At 45.8% G+C, this 27,118-nt stretch overlaps 1 protein-coding gene across 6 annotated transcripts in view; it reads right to left on the bottom strand.

Moving 5' to 3' along the window:
- CAMTA1 (calmodulin binding transcription activator 1) overlaps nucleotides 1-27,118 on the bottom strand; it is a 330,817-nt gene that overhangs the window by 223,574 nt on the left and 80,125 nt on the right. For all 6 annotated transcript variants that reach the window (XM_076356070.1, XM_076356072.1, XM_076356073.1 and 3 more), the window contains one exon: nucleotides 24,586-24,653. In XM_076356070.1, the coding sequence (XP_076212185.1) occupies nucleotides 24,586-24,653 (68 nt within the window). The remainder of the gene's footprint in view (nucleotides 1-24,585; nucleotides 24,654-27,118) is intronic.

The following is a 27,118-nucleotide window of genomic DNA, read 5'->3' as shown; positions in this document are numbered from 1 at the left end:
ACGCCAGTGCCGCAAAAATGCATCTTCCAGATACTTCTGTTTGCATAGTACATTGCTATAGAGATTAAACCAAGTAACATTTGGGGCTCTGCTGACTTAGGCAGGACCAAAGTCTGTCCTAAACTGTCTTCCCAACGGCAAAGTCTCTGCAGCACAATGCAATCAGGTGCAAAGGTGGCAGTGGCACAGCCAAGCACGGTGGCTTTGGCTGTGGGGCAGCAGACCCTTGCCCGTGCCCCCCACCAAAGTCCTCAGCAGGCTGCAGAGACAAAGAGTGATGGGGAAGCTATGGGGCAGGTATCTCCATTTAACAACAACTCCGACGGGTACCACTTTTCTTGTGCTAAGACCTATTTTTATGAATGCGCTGGAAAAGCCTGTATGTTTTTGCTCTCCGTACTTGTTCTTGACACAACTAGAAAATAGGGAACAGTGATAACGGCACCAGTAATAGTAATACAACTAATAATAGCATTTGACTTCTCAGCAAACATTTACTCTGCTGTCATTTACGCTCAACGGTATCGCGTTTTGTTGCCAAAGAGTGAACTCCACAAAAGATTCATCCAGCATCTTTGCGTATCGTGGTTACTCAGCCTAATTAATTCAACCATTAACAACTCTCTTATTTTTAGAGCCAATCAAAAAAATCAGAGAAAAAGAAGTCTGTATCATCAGTGCTTTTGACACAAGAGATGACCATCTTCCCCCCGTCCCTGCTTCGGTTTCTGGAGTCCTCATTACTGTCTCTCCCTCCACAGCATCATCTGGATGTCGTCCTTCCCCGATTTACACCTTAGGGCCAACAGCCCTACTCTGAGTCAGAGTGGGGTTTTTTGCAGGAAATAATTTCTGTGTGCCATTATGATTTTGAGCAGCCCAAAATATTGACTATTAAAAACCTCCCAAAGGAGGGAAATGTAAAAGTCAGGCAGCTCCACTGCCAGACCTCTCATTGGCAAAGCCACAAAGCATCCCAGATCACCCTGACTTGTTCCTATGCCTCCATTTATCAGACCTGCTTCTCAACTCAAATATCTGTATCTTGAGACCATAAACATAGCTACTAAAAGAAAATAAACATCTGCTGAAGAAATGTTTCATTACCGAGGTCGGAGGAATTTCCAGGGAGTTGACAGGTTACGTGTTATTTTAAATCACTTTTGCGCACCAGGTAGCTTGATGTACTTTACTGGTATAAATATATGCCATATTGATTTGGGAGCATGGATCTATGCCTTCCAAATTAGCTCTTCAGCAGAGCAGCCTCATTCAAACCCTTGATGTCAGGGAAGAACCTCCCTGAGCTTTGGCAGGTCTGGAGTCCAAGCAGAGCCCTTGGCCCCGAGCATTCCCCAGGTAAATTTGGACGCTGTTAGGTGCCACCTGGGGACAGCTACCCCCGTCCCTCTATTCTTGGGATAACGTAGCAAGAAAGAGTTACTTGACTAAGGGAAAAAAGAAAAGCTAAACCCAACCTTTCCTATTTTGGGGGCAGAGGAGAGTAAGGAAACACACTACAAAACCCCACCGAGGTCCTAGAGGCAGAAAGCCACATTCGGAGATGAACTTACTGCAAATGAATCTGTAAGGGAAATAATCCATCAGCTGAAGTTCAGCCAGCAGACGGCTTCTTACGCTCTCTGATCACCAGGAGAATATAACCTTTTCTGAAGCATCACTTTAATACACTTACGGGTAAGATCACACCTGGTATTTTTTGTCGAGACCAGAAGCCAGCTATAACTTGCGTGCATGCTTTTCCTAATAGGACCAGAAAGGCGAGCTCTTCTCTTTCCAGCAACGAGGTAAGTCAGAACTTGGTTTTAGCACCTTGTCCAGAGGCTCGCTAAGCAGGAATATCCTTCTGGAAACTGCACTGTCCCCAAAGCTGTATATTTAGTTGAAGCAGCTAACAATAGTATTCCCAACAATTTTACTGAATAGCATGATCATTCATGTGTTGATGGTTCTGAACTCTATACCAGATTTGAAAAAGAAATTAGAAACAATCTTTATGAACTCCTCAGTATGCCGAGCAATTGAAACCTCCTCATAACGATGTAGGACCAAAGCTAGAATATTAAAATTGTCATTAAGTGGAATGCACACAAAATGCTAAAAAGTCTTTTGGCAAATTATTTCTTGATATAATGACATGCTATAGACCTAAATCTTAGCACAAGGCGTGAAAAAAGACAGTTAAATCAACTTTGTTCATTTAAATATAATTTTAAAAGAACCGGCGTTTGTCTCTCTATTGCTCAAGGATCTTTATCAATTTCTTTAGCCCTCATTTATTTCTCTTCCTTACTCCCACGGGGATGCCATTTGATTTATTGGGAATTAGTTCTTACAACTCATGAATGCTTTAAACTGTTTTCAGATTAATCATCCCAATACCTGTTAGCGTACCGAGGAGAGCCCCCCTTCGATCTGTATGTTCACATACACCTGAAGGGCTCCCAACCCGCTGTGTGCCAGCAGCCATTTTATGTTATTGATTGCTCTCTCCATGGAAACGGGTCATTATGGCAAGGACCTGGGGCTCCAATTAACTTTTAAAAAACTTCTTTTCAGATGGCCTCGTTCTGCAGGCGTTATTTTGGTTATGGCTCTACCGAAGGCAGATGTCAGCTTTGAAGCAAGGTCACTTCCCAGCGCAGCGGTGATACCCACACCCGCAAAGGCTGCCGTATTCTTGTGGGGGAGGGAGAAAATGGAAGAAAAATTCTATTTATTTAGTTAACTTACTTCCAATTCAACTTCCCTGCTCATTGCAACCACTGGCTCAAGGCTTACGAGGTTTTCCCCAGCTGTGCCAAAGCGGGGCCGTACCTCGGTTTTGTCCAAAATACCGTATTCTTAGGGGAGCTGCCAGGATGCCATCGACGCCCATTTCCTTGGACTCTGACAGGTGCTGCCTCCCCCTGCACAGTGGCTGGCGGGAGCTGCGTGGGGTTTGCCAGGGATCAGGAAAACCTCAGAGGGGACGGGAGGAGAGGAGCTCTGTGCCACGCTCAGGAAGTGCTGAGAGGAAGGAAAAAGGTTTCTGGGTCTCCCTCCGCCAGCAGCGCAGAGCTTGGCTCATGACTTGAGATGCTATAAAAATCCGTAAATATTTGAAAATTGAATAATCAGTCGTTAATTATAAATTTTAATTGAGAACCACTTCAAAACGGAATTGCAGTTTGACAGTCGATGAACTTCCAACACTGCAGCCAGCAAAACAGCTGGCAAAAACGCAAAGGCAGACCTCAATGTCCTCCGGGCATCCGGAGAGACCTCAGATGTTTGGCAGCACCAAGACTAACTAAGGATCAGCGGGAGCTGGGGGCTGGCGAGGCTCTGGCTGGAAGAGCCAGCAACGCTCTGACAGTAGGGAGTCAACTCCCAAACTTTGCTCCAGCACAGGGTGAGGACTGACCACTACAGACAACGTACAGGCGAGGGCAGTGGGGACTTCAGGAAAGACGCAAAGCGCATTAAGCATATAAGGCATACTAAGCATATTAAGCATGTAAGCATGTATGGAACCGTTTGTTTGCTCTCTCTCATGTTTTTGAAGCCTTACGAATTGGCATCTACCAGCTTTCAGAGCAAACGCAACCCCTGAAAATGAACCTGAAGGAGCGGTGCAAACCATGGGCACCGCCGGCTATTGAGCATCCTCCAGCAACGGCAACACTGTGGAGAAGCGCTGCATCCTGCACGCGCCACGCACAAAACAGCATGTCAGCTGTCAAAAAAAAGGCACGAAGACGTTTGGCCTGACGGCATTGAAGAGAGAGGAGGAAGAAGCCACCGAGGTGTCCTCTCCCCTGCAGCAATGACGCGGCTCCTCCATTACGCCAAGCCAGCAGGGCGCGATGCCTTGGTCCTCGCAGCCCGGATCGCACGCGCCCACCCCGGCATCCCGCCTGCCCTGGCACGCAGCTCCTTCCCGACACCTGGGAGGGATCGCGGGTTTATTTTCTTCTTCTTGGCGTGCTCGCAAGGGATGTGTGAGGGAGTGGGAGGAAGCTTCCCACAGAGCCCCAGGGAATACTCTTCCAGAGCAGGGGCTTGCGCAGCACTTAAGCTCCAGTCTGGGAGGGGTGTCAAGATGTAAATGCAGAAAGCAAAGCAAGGCATGGCAGAAGATGTGCGGAGCACTACAGGAAGGGCTGGTAGAGGAGACACTGCGCTGCTCATCAACCACCACCCGCTGTTTTTCCAGGCAAAAGTATTTTATGCGATATTGCAATCTAATTAAAAAAATGTCGATTTACGCATGGACTCAGTTGATTGCTGATTAATAGTGACTATATAAGTAAACCTGGATTAACCTGGAAACCGGAGGCGCTCAAACTGTCTAATAAGCTGGGCTGATGGGGTTGGCTGTTTCCAGTCCTCAGCCAGGACCATTGGCTGTTTGCAGGGCTGGAGCTTAGGACTGAGCCGAGCCAACAGTTGAGGTTAGTTTTAAGAAGATGGAGCAATGCAAGCTACCCTGGCCTCGTCTGGGAAAAGCAAGCTCTTCCTCTCCTCCCCAGGAGGGCAGAGCTCAGCTGCATCCATCTTCCAAGCGATTTACAAGCAGTGACACCAACTGAGCGTGAACGTGACCTTCAGTGCACGAGCTCTCTTCGACGGTCACTAATCGCACGCTGCATTCGAGGCACATGCTTAAACACCCTGCAGCAACCTGTTTTAAGCCCCTCCTCTCTTTCAAATTAACCTCAGGAATATAATCTATTTATTTATATCAATTTAGTCCCATCAATTAATGATGACAAAGCAATTAACTAGAATGCCAGACAGTAAAAAATAACCACATAATGCCTTCTTTAGAGGAAATCTATTATGTAATCCCAATCGGTCTTCATTAACACAAAGTATTCCAGTAAAAGGTAGTAATCTAGTTATGGTCTGTGAAATATGAAGATCCGCAAAGTAATTTTTCAGAATTAAGGGTAAAGTATTTTTAGCAAATGGAAAGGAAACATTTTTGCATTTTTCCTGCAAACCTTTGCAAAAAATGGGAGTGCCATAACGTAACGTACCACTACCAAGCAGATTGTGCGATATCACAAAAGAGGCATTAAATTAGCCATTATCACTACAATGAGGCGCAAGGCAGCTTCCTAAGCATCTCCCTTCCCCATGCTGGTTGGTTTCTGGATCAAGCCAAGAGCAAGCTAGCGTCGATTTTCTCCATCCCTCGTCCAACACTCGCTGTGCAAAGATACAGATGCCAGCACCAGGAAAATGAATCTCAAACTGCTGACCATAGTGGTCCTCAAACACCCTGGTAACCAGTTTTGGGGCTGAAAGTGTTCAAAGCAGTGTTCCACAATTTTATTCAAATGATGTCTTAATATACTGCTCATCCTCGTCAACAGCTCTCCTTCACGCAGGGCTCACAACCATCACAATGGAAGGATGCCACGAGGCGACCTGACCCTGACTCCTTTCCTACGCCGCCGGCTTGAAGAACTGAGCAAATTACTTGTGCACAGAAAAAAGATGACTTATTCGCTCCAATATTTAATGTGACACACTTCAGAATTAATACATCGAGTATTTTAACGATACTTATCTATTTTACCAATTTTATATATTAAAGATCCAATGATTAGAAAAATTAGATTAAAAGCTTACAGGAATCCACAAACCAACCAGTTTCACATGGAAACACACACTTTCCAATTTTAAGCCTTATTCGCCTTCAAACTTATTAATAAACTAGTAGATGATAAGAGAGAATTAAACCCAAATATAGAAAATCCTGCAAACAAAGAACACAAACAAATATAAAGGTAGTCAACCACTTCTCCAAAATATGCCAAAGCTGTTAAGCACTCTTGACTTAAAATTTATAATGAAGCAGCTTAAAAAGTCCCAAATTCCTATAGGAATGTGTTTACAATACAAACTCAATTATTGTCTTATTCTGATGCTTATCTTTTCTTATACCCTCTCAGCTCATCCTACTTTTGAATTTAATTACATTACAGTATTTTTAGTTGAGATGAAATTACACATTTTTAGATTAATTTAGCCTGAACTAACTTTTGATAACAGAGAATCCTTTTCCTATCATGCCCTAATTTGAGACCATCTAAGCATGAATCACTCTTTTAAACCTCGTGTCGCCCCCCCCCCCCCAGTAAAGCTGCACTCACCATCTCCAAACCCAGCGTGGCACGCCAGGCATTGAAGGGTAAATGTTTGCCCAATTTCCTTTGATGAAAACCCTCCTGTTTTGCTCTTTCCTCTGTTATTTTCTGAGCCCAGGCTGATGGAGAAGAGTCAGGCAGTGACTGTTCCCTACACACTGGCACCAGAAATGTCACTAAGAAAGGCATGACCTTTTCCGTTTGTTAAAAAAACAACACTACAAACAAACAAACAATCAGCCTTGTATATGTTTACATACACAAGATTTCCAGAAATAATTAAAAAATTTTATCAGAATTTCATTCTGTTTATTTACTGGGGAAAAAACCCCAAAACAATCCTCTCATGAATACTTTCTTAAACTGAATTGATATAATCCAGAATATTTTCACTTAAAAAGCATACATTTTATCACTTGATCGGGGTTCTTTGCTGTCTTTGCAGCTGAGGTATTTTACTGTCATTTTAGCTTAGCAGCGATGAGTCCACGTGCCTGTTGTTTTCATAATCTATGTAACTGTCTGCCAGAAGACGGAGACGGACAATCCAGACACACTCAGAAGTGTTCCAGGGATTGGTACTTGTTCCCCACGGTTTATATAAAATCCTTCTATGGTGTTTCCATCTGGTTAATATCAGGTTTTATGACGATAACTAGATTTTTTTCCTGCATTCCAGGAAACCCTTTACAGCAGCTATGCTTTAGGAATGTAACGCCTCCCTTCCTCAGCACGGGATGCCAGTGAAACCGACGGGGCGATGCTCGCCAGCTTCAGCCGCGTCGTCCCTGTGCTGGCACAGCGAGCAGGAGCCCGTGCTCGGCTTCACCCACCCAGGGACAGCAGCTACCCGTCCCCGAGGGAAACGAATAGCGCAGTGGTTTGAGACATGCATTCGCTCCTGTTTGTTGTGCCCCAAATGCTCTGGGTTTGCAGCACGCAGGGGAAAATACGGGTTTATGGGGATTTGTCATCTTTACCGACTTAAAGAGCAATCCAGATGTTTCACATTTCCCTAAGTTCACTTACAACCACCGGGCTTACAATGGAAATGAGACTTATTTTAGCGAATCAAAGGGCGATATTCTTGTAATTATATTTCAGGTCTGCAATCAAAGGAGAAGTATGAGATGAGAATACAGGCTTAAAACACGCCCGACACTGAGCTCCCCTCCAAACCAGATGTTTGAAGCCCCTCTCTGCTCAGCAGGACCCCACCGGGACGTGAAGCTTTCCCCGCCGGACGCCTTGCGATTCCCGCGGGATCGCCCGGCACAGCGCTGCCCACCCATGCAAGGAAACCCAGCCTCTCCCAGGGCTCCCACGGGCTGCTTTAATCCAACCACGGACGCCACAGTTTTCCTCTCACCTGCCTCCCACCAGTTGTTATCTGACACAACCGTCAAATCCTAAGCGTATTTAAAATCTGCTTTCTTAATGTGCCAAGCTTAGAGACTCAATCTAATTATTGTAACTGAGTTATAAGCTGTAATTGTGCTAGCGCTGTGCAAGATTTTCACTTTCTAAACCTTGACCAAACTATGATTAATATCAACAAGAAACTAAGATCAAACATTAGCTTCCATATAAACTATATAATCTGAAGGAAAAAAAAACCCTACGTATCTTTTGTATATGTTACTGAGAGTGCACTAACATCCTTTAAAAGGCCAGAAACCACTTCAGCACATTAATGTTACAACTGTGAGACCATGCCTGCTTATCAGCTGGTTTGGTTGTTTTTTTAATTGCTGAGATGAGCAGTATTAAATACTTGAAGAATCTCCAAGTTTAAGGACACAATTGTCACCATGACCCCCCCGTTCACACCCTTGGGATGTTGTCCCAGGCTGAACCACAGGGCAAACCCTGGGGTTCTCAGTGCAGTCCTATACAGCAAATAACCCAACGCATTTTTCCAATCCAGAACACAGAAATCCTGGGTATAAACCGCATGAATCCCGAGCCTGTGTTACTGAATGCACTCCAGGCATTTGCCATCTCTTCCGACGGCTGTTGCCTGCGCAATACAGGAATTTCTCCCATGCATTCATGAATATAAAGTACTTCCATTAAAGGTCCATGTTTTTATGTTCCAAATGCAGCAGAGACCGAAAACTTCAAGATATTCATTGAGCATCCATCCCAACAGCCGCAACCAGCAGTGCTCTGATAAACTGCTCTGGCTGAAGGCTCCTACAGTCACCGAAACATGATTCAGGCGCCTGCGAAGTCATCGACCTTCGGCTTCACCCAATTTCTACCGCTGATGCGATATGCAGACCTGCCAAATGAGATGGGAGCCCGGCCACCCTGCCGACTGCCCAGAATCAAACACTGGTAATGCCCAGCAACAGGAACCACTTCTCATCAAAATGTCAGCATCTCTTTTCCCAACGAGTTTTGCCTCGAACACGTGTGCAAACTTTGGGGAAGAAGCTGGTGTAGGCAGCAGAGAAGTAATAAAGAAGCCAAAGACAATAATCCTGCAGCCTGCCCTGTTTGACGGGGTTTTAAAGACCCAGAGGAGATCAGAGGGGGCTTCTGAAAGTGGCCTTTGTTAAAACACTACTGGAGCATCTCATGCTTCTACCTGAGATAGCAGAGGCAGGAAAGGATCCCCGATCCTCTTTAATTTAAATAGATATGCACACACCAGGCCAGCCGCAGAAAAACCTTCGTGGTTTTTCCCCACGTGGTGGTCACTGGCAGCCCAGGCATCTCGACACCGGTGCCCCTGCAGCCTGGGCATCCCTACGCAGAGAGCGACGTCCAGATGCAGCACAGTACCTGAAACGCCTCCAACATGGTGCAGGCTTTCCACCTGCCACCTCCGTGGTCTCTTACCTGGTGCTCACCTATCTCGAGGTCAGAGCTAATTACTCACTCTAATTTCCCTCCCTTCTGACGGAATGATAACACTATTAAGATCTAACACATTTATTACCAGGACTCTCAGCCAGAGAGTGTTAAAACTTGTGAAAGTGACTTTGCAAATTAGCAGCAGTCACTGAGCTAACGAAGCAGGACTTTTACAGGGGCTGAGAAATAATTTCTGTATTATCAGACGGCAATCTGCTGCACGAGGAGAGATTTGGTCTGGAGCAAAAACGCTCCATGGTGCAAGAAACGATAATCCACGCAGAATCAGGCAACAGAGATGAAATAGGAGACAGATCTAACTCTGATGAAGCACAGCTTAGGAAAGAGCTAACTTGATAATAACGATAATTAAAAAAGTAATAATACTTTGTACATCATAGTTTTACTTTCATCTGAGCAGGTGGAGAGACTGAACTGCTTCAAGTAAACTTGGTAATAGTTCAGAAAGTCCTGAGAGCAAGTGTTTTTTTTTGTGGTGGGGATTTGGGTTTGTTTTTTGTTTTTGTTTTTTTTTTTTTTTACTTCAGATGAGACTTCTTTTGAAGTTGTCAAAAGACTGTATTGCCATTAATGGCTCCTAAACAGTAGGAAGCAGGATTAATCATTAAAAATAGATTAAAAAAAAAAAATCTAAAATGCACCGTTTGCTTGTTAGTTTGAATGTCACGAGGCCATTCAGCAGAAATGTAACAGGAAAGCAGCACCAAGAGCAGCACAACAAAAGCAACAATCACTTCTCTAACCCGATGGAGCTCCCATGGGAACAACAACAACAACAACAACAACAGCAACAACAAAACCCAGAAAGAGGTGGTCAGGCCTTGATCTCTTCCAGAGTGCTTCTCTTTGCAAAAATCTTCCTGCAAGAGACAAACATGAGGATTTAAGAAAAAATATTAAAAAAAAAGAAAAAAAAAATCAGAGAGGGGAAGGGCACTGCGGAGCCTGGAGCCCAGCAAAGCCAGTTGTGCCCCCAGCTTGCTGGGACCCAGCCAGGCTGCGGCCACGGGACCAGTCTGGCACCATAAACCTCTGGAGGATCTCAGCCCAACAGCAACAAAATTAAAACGGTAATTAAAAAAAGAGTTCAATGAGGATGAGGGTAGGAAAGCCTGACCGACAAAATCCTGCTCTGTGTCATGTACATCTCTAGGTCCATCGCCTGCATCTCCTGGGTCCCAGGATAAACAGCTGACAGCTTTCATACCCAAATCCCAAAGTGCTGCAAAGTGCTGCCAGAGAAATTGGGCCCTCCGCTTTTTAAAGAATATATATGTTTTTCCTGTGTGCCTGATCACACACAAAGCTCAAGCAAATGACGAGCAGGTCAAACAGCGATCCAGGATAAGTCTGGCATGTTTCACTCCTCACTCTTAGAGGAGACTTCCCCAAATTGCAGGGTCAGAGGAGCAGGCAGAGGTTGCAGCGCAGTTTCTTTTAAGTTACACAACACAGAATAGGGCAAGAATATGTGCATTAGGATTTTTTTTTTTCCAGTTCCAACAATTCTTCCAGTGCTTAAAACAGTTACTGGCATGGCTGGGGAGGAGCAAGTCCTCCAGCATCGGTACAATCCCCCAGCCCTCAGTGGGACCCTGCAGCATCCCCCAGGGCTGACACTTGTATTTCTCCATCACCCCCATCCCCTCCTGCTCCCCAGCCCAAGGCAGCCGTAATCACAGCCTGACTGCGCTCATGCCAGCCTGCAGAGGTAAGTAATCTTCACAAGGCTCCGGTTATGAAATCTCATCCAATATTGGGGATTTCGGTAGGGGCAGGTGGACAGAATAAGGGAAGTCGTATCAGATATAACGGTCCCTTCAGACCTGGGATCTGTGCAATGGCGCTGCAGGCTTTAGAAGTGACTTTTCTTTTTTAATTTCAGGAGCCAAGGAGATGAGAGGGAGAACTGAAAAGAAGAAAACGAACAGAGCAGCATTTAGAAAAGCCTGGGAGTAAACCTGGAGGGAGAGGAGGAGGCAGGGCAAGCAAGCGGAGCTGCGATTATAAAATCCTCCAAATCTTTAATGTCCTAAATTTAAAGCAGAGCATAAAACAATGAACCACTGTTCACTGGCACTGTTATCACAGGGCACAATTTATCAAAAAATTGTTTGCTGAACAATTTAGAGCTTGTTAGATCTTCTAACGCAGTCTGGGATTATAAACGCCACTGAGCAGGGAGAGACATCCCTGTACCACGCATCGCCAGGCGGCCGCAGCTGGCACCCAGTATTTGTATTTCTTGTTTGTATGCGTGCCCCTTCCCAGAAATACAAGCAAGGTCGGGGCAGTGAGGGGGAAAGGTCAGGATGCAAAACTAATTAAAGCCCCAGCCAGTGGAAAAGGCTGCGCATGGCTGTTAGTGCGGCACCACAGCATCACCATGAACACCGACAGCTGAGGAAGAGTGAGGCAGCCTCTGGAGAGCTCAGGACAAGCAAGAAATAAGAAACACGAAATACACTGTTTTCCCAAAACCCCCAAACCACAAAAAAACCCAAAGGAAAACCCCAAAGCCACAAATTGTAGGCTTCTCTCAAGACTCTGTGGGTGCCCTTGATGTCTGAGGATGCTGTGCTGGACGCTGTTCTCGAGGATTTTTCCAAATCAGACCCCCAAGAAGTTCCTAGAATAACTGAATTTGGAACGCTGAGGACTGCAACTTTTGTTCTGAACACAGCTCTTCTGTGTTTCCAAACACTGAGCAGATTATGATGGGAACAAACCGATTCAGATGCCAGAGCAAAGGTCTTGGTGGGTGCCTGGGAAGAAGCGACATGCTCAGGAGCTGTCGCATCTGCCCTGCACTTGGCTGAGCACTCGACGAAAGCTTTCTAGCCCGCAGCACCAGTATAGAAACAAACATACCAGTAAACCAGAGAGTGAGGAGTCAGCAGCCAGATAAATTATGACTAAGAAGTCGGCAGCTTGCTGCCCAGCCAATTTCTCTCTCCTCCACTATGTCAGCATCGCTGGCTTTAGAGTTTCCCTCTGAATATTGCAAAGTAGAAATAAGAAACAGGACAATGAAAAAAACCTGACTCTCACCCACGTTTCAGCTTAGCATTGGTGGCTGGGACAACACATTATTCAGTGAACCGAATGCCCCCTTACGCACAAAGTATTTTCTTGATAACTGGTCCAACAGTTTCAACCTTTCTTAGCTGCTCACAAATCCTGTTACACAGCAAAGATTTGTACCAGGGCTTTAATTTACTTACTGTAAATAAACCCGGCAACTTGGCCAGATCGTTTCGTGAGTCACTGGTACACCCGAGCGCCCAGAGGATTGTAATCCTCATTCCAGCAGCATGTGGTGCAGCTCTGTGTTACAACGCCAGGTAATGCATTGCTCGTAGCATCCTGCCATTTCAAAAGATCCAAAGCCTTTAAAACATATTTGGTGTTAATGTCACCTTGGAGTGATGCGGAGATGGCTGTCCCTGTCCCAGGAGCAGCCCGCTTTGACTCCTGACCCGGGGGCAGCTCAGCCGGCGTGCTGAAGCACCGGTGTTTTCAACGCCTTTGCAAAGACGTGCGGATCATGACCCCACTGCACGCCTTGCTGCCACGCTTGTTTTTAGTGAAGGCTGCTTTGGACGAGCTTTGTGAGGCTGCAGAGAGAACTGATGACACCCCAGAAGTTTTGTCTCTCTTAAGAAAACATGCAAAGGTTCTCTTAATTATCACTTCACTGCCTTTACTTGTAACCGTGTAAATCAACTCCTAATACCCTGTTTGCTCAGTGTGGCAGCAAAGAGCAGGAGGAAATGCAGGAGCCTTTTAACCAGAGAGAGTTAAGTAAAATAGAGGGAACATCCCACAAATACCAAAGTCAATTAATTCGTTACAGAGCAAGAGTCCTGCATAATTTGTCCTTTGAGTAGTTTATTTTAGCTAATTGCTTATCCAGCAAGATGATCTCCCCTGTATGACCCATTTGCTGTGCAAGAGGCTCAACTGATGGGTAACAAATGGTCACCTTCCAGAGGGCACCGAAGCGATGGCACGGGGTGCTCCGTATGCCACTCTGGTCCTCAAACCCACAAACCAACCATGCAGACTATGGAGGGAGAAGAAAGTGCCAATAACCTGCTGGAGCCCTGCGGGCAGGGTGAGCACCAGCTCCCTGTTTTTCCAGGGGAAACCACGGGAGACCACGGCTCCCCTTTCCAGGACAAGTGTCTCCATGAAGATGGAGAACAGAAGGCTGCAGATAAGATGCCATATGTAGGGCTTTACTCCCACCCTCTGCTCCCCTCCATCGCTGCAATTCAAAGTGACACATTTGCCCATTGCTTGCGTTTTATTTACAATAGTGCTTAAAACAATAAAACAATTTCACTTGTAAAGATGGTGTTCTTCTGTCATCTGCACCACTCCCTCAACTTCACCACTGGTATAAGATGAAGCACAGACAAAACCAAATGGCTTAATACCACATTTGTAAAATCCTCCGTTTTTAAACTTTACTGGAAGACAAGCTGCGCAGAGAACTGTCAGACCCGCAAACTGTCTTCCAGCCAGCCGAAAGATGGAACAAGTACAGATGTTATTAGTCTCATTAAAATTTTGTAAATTAAACAGCGAGAGGGAACAGCCTTATTTATCTTAATTTAGTTAATCATTGACATTATAAAATAAATACAGAAATAATACTGGGGGCACAATTCACTCTCACTGGCAGCAGCAGGAGTCACACGCACTCTGATGGAAGTACAGGGAGGGATGCTGCTGCCTGCTGGGAGAGGAGTTGGACAGTGCCAGCTGATCCCCGAGGGATTGACTGGTACCTCTCCCCTGAACACTTCCCTGCTGCTTGAAATCCTGCAGTGGGCATGCCTCGATGTGGGGGTTCATCTATGGAGATGGAAGTTAACAGCCTGCAGCACTCTAAGGTTCAGGTGTGACGGTCCAGCGGTCCCTGGCCCCATCAGAGGAGGAATATGTGATTCATGACATCCACCAATTCTGTATTTTTGATCACAGGAAGCCACAGACACACTTCTGCAGTCATACACGGTCCGTTCAGTGCACGCACCGGCACCCAGCTGTTACCTGGTCCTCCTGGGAGGAGCTCCTTCTATCACTATCTTGACCAGCGCTCAAGAAATTATCATCGCTTGACTGTTTTAAAAATATAGGCACATTGTTCAGCAACATCACACTGCACGTGGCATTGTTAAATTAGGCTGGGAAAAAACATTCAAACAGTACACACCGGAACATTTTGCCTCTACATTGAAAAGGCATGACAGCTTTGCCAGAGTTGATAGATTCTACTGTTCATTTTGTAAAAGTGCCAGGCATCTGAGCAGCAGGCAAATAAGATGCCCCAGGACAACAGCACACTGGAGAAGACGGAAAAAAACAGTGCTTCCCAGGTAGGTGGAGTCATTTTTAAGCAAAACTTCATTTCTCAGAATTAAAAAGAATCCCTGAACTGTGGGAGAAAAAGTTTGAATTTCACACCACGACAGAGGTGGGGCAGGAGAGGGCAGGAAGGGATCACCTCCGGCAGCTACCTGGTAGGGAAGATCCTCAGAAGCCTCTTCAGCATCGCCGGACCCAAATCAAGTGCCTAAAAACCCACCCACACATCAGGGCCAGCGAGGCGGTCACAGCAGCACCAGGCGCATCCTCGCTGGACGAAGCCAGGCGATGCTAAAAAGAGGAGGAGGAGGAGGAGGCGGCGGTGGCGGCGATGCTCGCTTTGAGTCTGGCTGGGCTGGTGGTTTAAGAGTCACCACCAAGGAGACAACAGGATTTCTGGCAGGAAAGCTTCCAGTTCTCATGTTCCACTGGGAGGCTCACGATAGGCTTTTATTGCTGTTTTATTTCCCTCAGAATCAATAGAAAACAATAATCCTACGGCCAAACATAAATCACATTGCAAAACTTGGTGAATCATCACGTGGGATGACTCGGGTGAGGCCTTTTATTTAATTCCAGAAACGGCACCATTAATGATTTAGCAGACGTCTATTTCGCGGCGCTGGAGATCTCCATCCCACATCAAACACGGCAGCCGTTGGCCAAGCAGTTAAGGTTTACTGGCGGAGCAAACGCATGCAAACCTTATTTCAGCCTTGCGTGTGCCAGGCAGGTCCAAGCGCCTGGGAGCAGCTCTCTGCACCAGCAGGCAAAGCCCACAGGGGCTGCAGACCTGCGCCCATCCCGACACGCGCCCACCCTGCCTGCAGGCTGCAAAGCAGCTCCTAAAATCCCTTTTACTACTTGTCATACTGGAAATACACCTTTAGGCTGCACCACCCCCAGACCAGGAGAGCTTTACAAGGTTGCGCTGTCTGTTAACATGGAAAAATGACGGCAGGTAAAGCAGCTACGTCACGAGTGGGGAAATTAAACACTCCTGTGCCCAGCAAACAGCAGCAGCAGCTCCAGCAAACTCCGGCAGGACCTTTCTCTCCACTCCCAGCCGGGAGACAGCACAGCCCGGGGAAGGGGCTGTTTCTCGTGAGAGCACAGTCAGCAGCCCCAGACATCCGCACGGGAGCTGCATGCAAGCTCCGGCCAGCCCGGTGAGCGCCCAGCCCTGCCAAGCACCCAGCCCTGCTGCTCGTGCGGCCGGACAGAAGGAAATCCAGCACCGAATCAACTAAGGAAAACAGGAAAGCGTTTATCCTAATTAACAAACCTTTTTCCCCCTGTAAACCGTACCAAAAACTGGCAGAAGAATCGTGTCGTTTTACGTTCTGACAGTAAATTACAGGAAACAAAAAGGCATGATGGAGATTATCTGAGGGTGTGAGATTTAAGGTACATTTTTAATTAAAACAAAAAGACCAAAGTTGCGATGCAGTGTCATAAAGCAGATAACTTCACAGCTGGATGGTCTCCCTCTGATGTACTTGAAAACCATTTTTAAGTGACATAAAGCTTAACATACCGGTACATCTGCCTACCCACCAGATTCTACATGGAATTTAAAATTTAATTATATTAAAAGTATTGTTACAGCACACATAGCAAGAATGCCAACCAAGCGTAACTCCAGGAGAATCTTTGCCAGATTTTTGTAAATCTGTGTTTCTCAGGACTAGGAAGAAAAAAAAAAAAAGAAAAAAATAATCTTAGCCCCTGTATCTGTGCTCTCAGACTTCGTATTTATTGCTCACCCACCAACTCCTCCACATTTGGACTAAGCAGGTTCATGCACTTCTCCAGTGTTTCTTGCCGCCGCCTGCAGAGCAGCGGGCGGGTGAAATAGCAGCATATTCTCACAGCAGCCTCCGCGCAGATAACTGGACTCGGGAAGCCGGAGCTGCGCTCCCTGTTGCTACATTATGCGCAAGGAGTCTCCCACAAGATCTTCCTCTAAATGCAAGCACGGGGATGTACAGATCCTGGAAAACTAACCATATAGCTACAGGAAAATGCGTAAAGCCACATGGAAACAGAATACCGCAGTCTGTGGGTGAAGCCCAGAAAAGCAGCAGCAAAATGGAAAAATACGTCCCTCAATACCTGACGGTGACAGTATGAGAAGGACAGTCAAAATTAGCTTTGTTATAATGTTGATATTGCAGAACCCCAGCGAGGACTGTGGGGCTTTGAAATCGATGCCTTAGAAAAAGGGTAGACGAATTGGAGGAAACCAAATCTGAATTATCAGCCTCGGGAATTTATAGCAGCTTGCAGAGCAGCGAGCAAGGGGCCGGGAAGACGAAGCGGAGAAAGAGACGCAAGTTTTGAGTTGAAATGAAAGCAGGCAGCCGCGAGCAGCACCCTCACATGAGCATCCCTCCCACAGCACCGAGGTGCGCACAGCTGGGCCCCGGGCTTGTCAGGCATTGCCCGTTAGTCGAATAATTAAACCCTGCAGCACCACTTGCACCACCAGTGACAAACATCTCTCAATTGCACCAGTTCACATCAACTGCAAAAGGACGTTGTTCAAAAAGCTCAGAGAGAAGGGGAAGAAAAGGAAAAGCACAATGGGAGGCTGAAGTTAGCACCACGCACCGGGAGAAAGGAAACCTTTTGCTGTTTAGGTACACTAGAAAAGAAAACAGAAACTCCTAGTGCAAAGGACAGAACCTTTTGCGAGGGGAAAAAAAGAGTAATTTCACATTTCTGTAAATATCCAGGAAGATCACAACCCCTTTAGAGAAATCAAAGGACACTACAAGCCTGGCAGCGTGCACATGAATAGCACGTGCACCTGCCAAGCGCGCCAGCTAGCAGGTTAGCAAATTATTCCTCATGTCACATCAAGATAAAAGCCTGCTCATTACCTACAAACACTGTTATTCAGCATCAAAAAAAAAAAAAAAAAAAAAAATCAGCCTCTGCAGTCAGCTCCTCATCTTCCGACAAATGCAGTTTGTTATACAAATCAATTTGTATTCTTCCAATCTGAATAGAAGGTCCTCCGTGATGCACGGCTCCTGGCTGCTCTTCACAGACATGGGGCGCAAAAATCCTCCTCCCAATTCCAGATTTCTAGCACACGCTTGCTAATGCACTGATGTGCAATTTAAATCATGCTATATTTGCCATAAATATTACACTGTCCCCCTCTGGAAAGGCGAAGCATCTACCCTCCAGACACAATGCACCCCTTCCACCGGACCTTGGGCGCCCTGATCTCTGCTGGCCAAGGACAGGAGGGTGGGGAGAGCCGTGAAGCCTGGCTCCAGCCCAGCACTCCAACTTCAGTGCCAGATTTCCTGGAGGGAAAAAACTTTGTCAATAAATAATCCCAATAAATAGTTTATTTTTAATCAGCTGGTATTTGCAGGCCATTAAGATGCAACAAGCAGTCTCAGGCACTCTTTCTGTATGTTGTTTTTGATGCAGAGAATGTATTGGAAAAAATGAGAGAATATCATTAAAGGTTAATTATGAGCAACTTAAAGGTTATTTTTGCATATCTCACCTCCTGGACAAAAGATGCTTCTTCATTACCATACCAGAATATAAATTAAGTTGCAAAGCCTTTAAAATGCAACAAAGACACTAATTTTGTTGCTGTTTAAAACAGTATGAACAAATACCAGTTTTCCTAGCCCTTCTGCAGCCTCTATGCATTATGTACAAAAGGGCATCTCCAAAGTGGTCCCGCAACGGCAATTAAACCCTCCATCCTTCTCGGTACCCTTCGACTGCAAACATAAAATGCATGAAAGTATTGGATGGTCTGGCTGGCCTGGTTCCGGCTATCAGGAGCCCCGACCCAAAAATCTCTCCTGGCACATTTTTACCTTTCATCTGCTCTAACTGGGACAAAGGCAGCTCCTCTCTTATTTGGTTCACGGCCTGTTAAACCCAGATCACACAGCTGATACGGGGGGACTCACTCGTACCAAGCAGCCTCCGAAACCCTGAGCATCCTCCCACCCCCGTAACGTTTGATCTAGAAATAGTCAGAGCCTGCCCAAATTTTGAATGTCAGTTTTGTCCAAAAATGAATGCCACTTATTTTCCTTGGCCATATCTATCAACGGGAAAAGCTTACCAAGCCTCGCTAAAGGCAGACACTAGTTTGCCGAATAATTTAATCGCTTTATTATCAGATAATTGCTTTTCCTGACAATTCTATGTTTTCTAGGGTTCTCTGCCTCTCCAAGGGGTGACGTTGAAGGACTCTCCCCTGACTCTGTGTGAAGAGGAGTGGGAGCCTTCGCACTCCAGCACCGCTGTGGCCCAGAAAGCCGGGCAGCGGGCACAGGAGATGTCCCTGTGCATGGACCAGCTATGGAGCCAGCACCTTTGAAACCATACCCAGCTGATGCGTGGCAAAGTCGGAGCCTGGTGACCACGCATGTGGCTGCAGAGAGATCAGCAGGCTGGAGGAGCCAACCTTCAGCGTCCTTGCCAGGTGAATCCTGTCCGTAATGGATATACAGACATCTCACCTCGGTTGCCCAAGCTGGCTGGTGCCATCTTCCACAGCAGTGCAGGATATACAGACATCTCACCTCGGTTGCCCAAGCTGGCCGGCGCCGTCTTCCACAGCAGTGCAGCTCTCCTGAGCCACCGGTTAAATACAAAGGGAAATCAGCTCTCCAGGAGCACCAGCTTGCACCTGCTGCCCAGGCTGCATCAGTTATGGGAAGGGTTTGCGCGAAATACTTGAAGACCATTGACTGATCTGGGCCAGGCATCCTGATGGCTCCCAGCGATTCTGCCGTTAGGTCATGTTAAAACAACCGGGGTGAGCTGTTAAAGGAATTAATTATTGGTGTCTCAATACCCCTGGACCACAGCGGCTAAAAATCTGTATGAATCAATGCCTCTTAAAACCATCTCTGTACTGTTTATCCTCTTCAGGGAAAAAAAAATGAGTGGGAAATACTGAGAGCAGCGAGAAGAAAGCGTTGAGAGTCATGAAATCTCTAAAGTGTAAAGAGATGTGCCACATTTAGCAGGGATTATGTCAAGCAGCATCCCAAGCCAGAAAGAGCTGACAGCACGCACATTGCCTTTGATGAAGAAAAATAGGTCATACGCGACCCCAAACATGTAAACAGAGTTTCCAGCAGCACGAGCAGAAACCCCAAAATTTTGGCACTGCACATGGGTAAGGTTGATGGTCCTGGATACTGTGGAGGGTACAAGCTACGTGAGAAAGCGAGGACCTTTAAAAGGTGCCTTGAAAGTCTAAACAAGACCTTGAGAGTATTTTTATTTGCGACAAGCAGAAGGGGAGATGGACAGAGCTTTTGCCATCGATCACAAGTTCTGGGTGGTCGCCTTTTCACAACCTCCAGCTCACATGAGCTTCTTGTCAACACGGAGCCTCCAGCTCATTTCACAAGTGCCAGGACATCCTGGCAGCAGCATCGACCCAATACAGGACGGCTCCCGCACAGAGCGCATCGGAGAGCCACCTCGCAAGGTAATGACCTAACGCAGTAAATTAATTCCAAAGCACAATTGTTTTCAATCTTCATTTAAACCCAACCTTAGTTAATCTCACTTTAATGACATAGAAAATGGAAATCCCCTTAATAAAATAAGTTATGAATATTTATTACCCTATTTTTACCTGAAAATTGAATAATTCAATTAATTTTACTATTAATTATTTAATACAAAATTAATATACTGCAAGATCCTAACTTATCTTTAAGAAGCCCCCGATAAAGATATCCAAGATAAAATACGTTCCTTAAGCTGGACCGATGGACAGGCAGGGAACGGGGCGTGCTCCTTGGGCGATGGGCAGCGGGATGGGGAGGAGGACAGCACTCATCCTGCCCCTTGCCGTGGAGCAGGGTTGGTCCTCCCCAGCAATCCCCCCTATGTCAGAGGGATCGGTCGATGCTGACCCCATCCCTGCTCCATCCCCGGCTGCAGCCCCTCTCCCGCCCCCCAGGCGCCGACAGCAGGGAGGGCCAGGCTTGGAGCAGGGCTCACCGCACATGGCGATGCTCTCCAGGGGAGACGGGCACGTTTCTTCTCACTTTTACATCCCCCCAGGCAGTTTTGCTGAAACAATAATTGTATTAGGTTTTCCTGCCATGCTCCCTCTAAATCTCATTGCAGATTGGTACCCTCTGCTCCAGCCTAGGCACGAGCCCACATTTAACATAAAAAATTGAATTTCTCAGGAAATTTCAAAACTCTGGAGCCAGCAAAAATCGCTAAAAAAGTAACAGAGGAAAACAATGATTGTTGTGAGTGCATTTTCGATCGGGAAAAGTGATTTCTAACCAGTCTAATGTAATCTGCATCTCCTGTTTTAGTGACCAGCATCAGCAAAAGCTGAGGTGAATAAATGGTAGAATAGTCCTCTCCAAGACACGACACCTATGACAAAAGAAAGCCGGTTACTTATTTTTCTGCTTTTCGCTACCTTGGCACGTCCTTAGGACTCGAGCTGGGTCCAGCTTCCCTGAACTCTCGGCTCACCGTGGGGGCCGCGAAGCATTGCCCCTCGCAGCCCACGCCTGCTCCCGAGCGAAGGAAGAGCTCTAACGGGTGGGACAAGCCCTTCCCACTCCCACCCAGACGTGCAAACGGAGCTCACCCATTTTTTGTTGTTGTTGCCGCTGTCATGAACCGGATCCCGACACCTCAGTGATTTACTAGGTTGGGATTTATCAGTGGGAAACGCCGCTCAGCCTACTGTCCCTGCCTATTACACCAAAAGTGATGGTTGTTTTCCTGAAGCCAGGAGAGGGGAATTAAAACGCTGAAAATAACCCAGTAGGTAGCAGAAGTAAAACTGAATTACCCCAAATGCGTACTGACAGTTCATGTAAATCGCTATTGATTTGTAGGAGCAGGCTGCCGCCCAACTTTTTTTAGTTGTGGAAATATTAATCACTGCCAAGTCTTAATGCCTAAAAATGGCCTTTGGGCTCTTTCCGGGCTGAAAAACCCGCATCTGGGAATTTCCCCAGACGCTTCGCATATTAGTACAAGTGACGGCTTATCACGGCGTCAGCTTCCTGAAACATTTCCCGAGAAACATTTATCTTTTGGGCTTTGCGAGGAAGGAAACAAGAGCTTGGTACTTGCCGCCCACCCGCCCAAAAACCTCTGGTTTTGCTGTACATGAAGCAGAAGTGTAAATGCAACGCAGTAAGGGGCATAACCACATCCAAATTGCATTTCCAGCTGGAAAACTAACCTTGCAGCTTCCGGGCACAGCCAAGTCTTTTTGGTTGCCTAAGCCTCACTTGTGAAACACAGGTGAAGCTACATTGGATTGCTCAAGCATATTTTTAAAATACTCTAAAAAATGATAGTTACAGAAGGCACTTAGAAAGACATAAGCAAAGTATCTTCATCTAGCAGAACGTTTTTGGACTAAGAAAGTCGGCTTTGTCATTGAAATTCCAATGTAAATAACAATTAAGTTCTACTTGATACACAAATGTCAAGTAATTTTTTTTTTTTTTTTGTCGTCATGATTTGCATTTAAACTTGGAAATGTCAGAGACTTCAGGCTTGCTGCATTATCAGAAAGCTTCCCCAGTTCGCTCTGCTGACTGGAATACCCACTGCCGATTATCTGGCACATTATCAAGTAACCAAACACCATTTCAAGGAAACATCAAGGTCGATGCCCTGCGAGGTGTACTTGTTAATTTATGTTGATAAACCAGAGTGCTCAAAAGACTGTTGTAATAATATTCCAGTATATTTATATCAGCATATTTTATCAATTAGAGTCATTCAACAAGAAGTTTCATAAAAAAGCAATTTTAGAGACCTTTAAAAGCTTTCTCATAGCTCCTCTAATGCCACCGCAATGGCATCATAAGAGTGTTCCTCCTCCATCCATGACCAAAGCAATACCCGACCGGTCGTAAACATGGGAACTCCTTTATGAGAAAGAGATGAAGACATTTCAGAAATGGCAGGCATGTCTCGAAACGAACTCTTCCTCTTTTGCCACCTTCTGCACTAGCTCAATATCCTGAGAAGTTTTAAAACCTGCCGCCTGGCAGGTCACACCACGTTGAGCCAGCTCAGTGGCAGCTCCTTTGCAGGAAGGTGAACTGGATTGCAACGAAACCCCATCGCCAATATCCACCATCAGCCAACAGCTCCGACAACCACCAGCTCCAGAAGTGCATCGTCCAGCCACTCTGAGAGTCCACTACAGCGATCCATCGAGCAGCAATTCCTCAAATCACACTATACATCATCTTATTAAGAAACTCCATAAGTATCAGGGGTGCAATTAATTTTTATTAATTTTCTGAGATGAAATTAGTGGCACCCACAGCAGCAAACAAAGAACAGGGAGTGTTCCAGTTCAGCGCTGGATCGATGTCATTAATTCTGTAATACTGAGAGCCCTGATTGTATGAACTCAGCATTTAACTCTTCCAATTAATTTTTATATTAAAAGCAAAAAAAAAAAAAAAGAAAGAAAACTAACTCAACGATTTAAGAAGGTCCTTGAACAGCCATCACAACTTTCCTTCTCCTGGGACATTCTTTCTTTCAAGTGTAAACACACAGGAGGAAGGTATGGTAATATTAATCAGAAAATTATTTTCATGCATTGCCTTTAGCAAACCAAACTCTTAAAATCATAAGACACTGCTGCAAAACATTTATAATCTCATATCTTTAATGACGCCATGTATACCCAGACTAGTTAATATGTTTTCTGACCACTTAATAGGCTTATCTGGCAAAGGTTCAGCAAGAAATTATTTTGCATTAATTCTGAAACTTGGGATTACCAGGTCAGAAAAAAGCCTTCTCTAATATTATCAGATTACCTGCTGTCCTGCAGCCAAGAAGGGGAGTGAAACAAAGCATTTATGCACCCACCAAGGTGAGACTCTCAGCTGCCATCAGCAGGAAAGGTCCATGTAAGGACCCTTCAGCCACCACAGCAGCTTTGGGTCTTGGAGAACCATTTGAGAAAGCAATTGGGTTTCAAATGTCTCCCTTTCCAGGTATTACAGACACATTTTAGTTCGACAAGCAAATGCATTACTTAAAGATGTCACAAAAAATACAGAAGAGACTGGGGGGGGGGGGGGGGGGGAGGGAACCCAAAAAACCTAAAATTACATGGCTCATTTTTTCCCGTATTTCATGGAAAGCAGGTCTTCTCTGTGCCCCGACTGCTGCTGCACTGCCCTCCTCCAGCTATGAAACATGCGGGGACTTAATCTGTACTATTCGTTAGGTTCAATAACAGTCCTTGCGTCTCACTATAACTTCTGCCCCTGCTAATTACAGAGGGAGGCGATGCCAAACCCAGCAACAGGCTGCTCAGGACGCCTCTGGCACCGGGTCTCTGCAGCGGATGGCAATGGGATGAGGGATGCTAAAAAAGGCTTTTCTCCCACCTTGGTCCTAGCAGGCTCCCTCCAAAAACCCTGCCTTTTTCAGTAGGGAAGAGGTGGATCGGGAAAACAGAAAAAAAAAGAAAAAACCCATGACATTAGAAAGCAAGAGCTGTTTTTTGTGTTAGTGAGACATACGGAAACTTTGCGAGCCTGAACACAGCCGAAATGGCAGGAAAACATCGGCAGCCAAAACTTCACGTATCAGTTCCCAGGGGAGCGGAGGAGTTAAACATTTATGGCAGCGCGAATAAGACATGACATTTACTGAATAATAAACTGCAAACATGTCTGTTAATGCGGCTTTTTGGGATCTCCTCGCCATCAAACACTTAACCCCAGCAAGAAAAACACCAAAACGCAAACAATCCCTGCGACTGCATGTTAAACAGGCAGAGCACAGGGGAGGGCTTTGCGCGTTTTTATTTAAAGTTGGAGGCCGTAGGGAGCACTGTCAAGATAAATAGCCTGCAACCTCGCTCAAAGGCTTTCAAATCCATTCATCTGAAGGAATACAATTAAATCCTGAACAATCGGGTTAAAACTTTAACCTGTCAAGATTGCAGCTGTTCCATTTTTAATCAATCTGATTTCATTCAATAAAATGCTCATTAAGGCAATTAATGAGAGTTTGGTGTCACAAGCCATCAAGCATGACTGGGAGTTTTCACTCGGTGGCCGACGCATTGATTAGCGAGTCAAGTCATCAGTGAGAATGAGTCAATGTGCTGAAGCATGAGCAACGTTACCTTGTTTTAGGGGAAGTTGTTAGCCATTCTTCATGCTTTTCAAACGTTATTAAATAAGCTGCAATTTCCTGAAAGAGAAACGCAGAAAGAAAAAAAAAGTTATTTGCATGGCTGTGTTGGAAACTGGAAAGTCTTATAGCAGACAAGTTTTATAACAGAGACAAGGAGCCACCAGCCCTGGGATAGGTCTGCAGCTTAAATCAGGTTTTGACTGAAATAGCACGCTCGCTCAACGTTTGTATTCACGCCGCCAAAGCCAGACTTAAATAACGTAATGAAAGGATGCAAATAAGGAAAGGCATTAACATTTTCCAGCACAGACAATTTGCTGGTAACTTTGGTGACCGCAGCATCGCCAAAAGCCTGGCGTTACGTCAGGAGGCAAAGGGGAGGACAGTGACAACATGGACACGGGAAGCTAAATTAAATATTTATAAATAGAACAGCATCACTGCAGAGAGAATTACTGAATTATTAATCATTGCCATAAAAAGCCAGCGGGTGACATCAACATAAGTCATCGCTCCCACTTGCAGGAATGATACGGGCGATTACTTCCAGATCAGAACCGATTTGTTTGCAGGAAATTATCGGCGCCAGCGAGATAATTCACGACACTGCTTGTGCATACGCCTGACGAACGTGGGATGGCCGCCCATCAATTTCCTTGGTACAAACCCAGAGTGGTTGTGGGGCGGCTACACCGCAGACAGGCTGAGCATCGTCAGCAGCCCCGGGAGAGACCAGGGTGACCCGCGCCGGCGGAGAGGCAGGACCAATGACTGTCCCTAACCACGACGGCTGCTGTCACCACATCAGCAACGTCCCAACACCTAGAGATGGCCAAGGACCCCTGGGGCTGCAGTCCACAGGCTGCTGGAAACAAGCTTTTTCCCACACACATGAAGATATACTCAGAAATATGTAGTTTTTTGATGGTTCTCTTCCAAAAATTGCCTCCCAGCTGGGTCCAGAGTCTCCCTCTCCGAGAGACTTGCAATAGCAAAAGCTATGCAGAAAGGTCAGTGAAGATGCCTTGAATGTTCCATTGCCTCAAATTAGACCCCAAAATCACACGCAGTTTAATCTCCAGAGCCACTGCAACAGAAGCATCTACAGGCTGCACCATCACGAAGGTACACACACAAGAAATGGGTCTTTCGACCAGGAGAGGATTTTTTCCTTTTTTTTTTTTTTTTTAAAGTAGTTCTATATAAGGGCTGTAGCTGTATAGTACCAAAGCTAAAAAAATCCACAATGCTCTCCAACCAGCTGGCCCAAGCATCTGCTAGAGCCACAAAATGCAATTATATTACTCCCAAACGAGACGTAAAAATATCTTGTTTCCAATACTCTTGGTTTTAAGACTCATACTTAATGTCCTCTGGGTATTGCAGCGGTGCCAGATCTCCGTGTTATGTACTTTATTAGAGTTGTGTGAATGTCATATTAATGACTCCTAACCAACATGTTTACACTGCAAATAAATTCTCCCAGAATCCACTGCCGCACCCCTCATTTCCCAAGCCCGACTCTGCATTTTTAAATTATTATCGTAGCAGCAGATGATGGGAGCGGTACCGCTTCTACGTGAGCCAGGAGGAGGAGCAGTGACACGAAGCTCCGAAAACACCTCTTTTTAATTTCTGGCTAATTGTCGCGTAAAATTCAATATCAAAATAACCCGGTGCAGCCCTCCACCGAGACGCTGGTCAATGGCACAGCACCTACACTCACGACCTTCCCAGAGAACATGCCAAACCTTGCACTTTTACAGGAGCTGCAGTTGAATCAGATGCAAGTGCTAAAATTCAGACACTGCATGGCCAAAAAGGTCTGGCCCCAGGAGTCCACTGGGCTCCAAAGGCATCGCCCATTTTTCCCCACAAGAGCCACTGATGCAGCATTAACTCACGGCTTTGACACAGGGTGCGATGCGTAGGAGCCAGCCACTGATTTTATGCATGTATATATAAAAAAAACCCATAAAATTCTCTGCAACTAAAATTCTTCAGAAAATATGAAACAAGATCTCTGCTTTTTTTTTTTTAAGCCAGTACAGTATTTCCACGAAATGTGCTGCGGTCTGCAGAATTTTATTCCCAACCCATCCCACATTATGTCCTCGACTCAGTACATTACAAATCTGCATCATCTCGCACCTTACAGCGAGACGAGCTTTGGAGATACCAAGGAACAAGCACCAGCGGATGCCGAAGAGGGAGCTCTCTATACATCCTCTCTAACACCCAAGTCCCCTGGACGCTCGTGGCGGATGGTCTGTATGAGCAGGCATTTACAGAAACAAATCTCTTCGATGCAGAGGCGGATCCAGCTGATTCATCCTCAAAATCCTGCAAAAATAGGCAGGTTTGGGGGGGTTTCAGATTAGCATGGGATTTTGCCTATTCCTACTAAAAATCAACTTGCCGTAAGGAGAATAAAGCAATTTTTAACTTTCATGGCTGAATAAACATATTGCTATAGCACAGAAAACCAAAGTATTTCAGGTGAATGAACATCAGTCTTACCC

The sequence above is a fragment of the Aptenodytes patagonicus genome, chromosome 19 (genome assembly GCF_965638725.1).
Source record: "Aptenodytes patagonicus chromosome 19, bAptPat1.pri.cur, whole genome shotgun sequence".
In the NCBI taxonomy this organism is placed as follows: Eukaryota; Metazoa; Chordata; class Aves; order Sphenisciformes; family Spheniscidae; genus Aptenodytes; species Aptenodytes patagonicus.
This window is presented reverse-complemented; position numbering and strand designations above follow the sequence as displayed.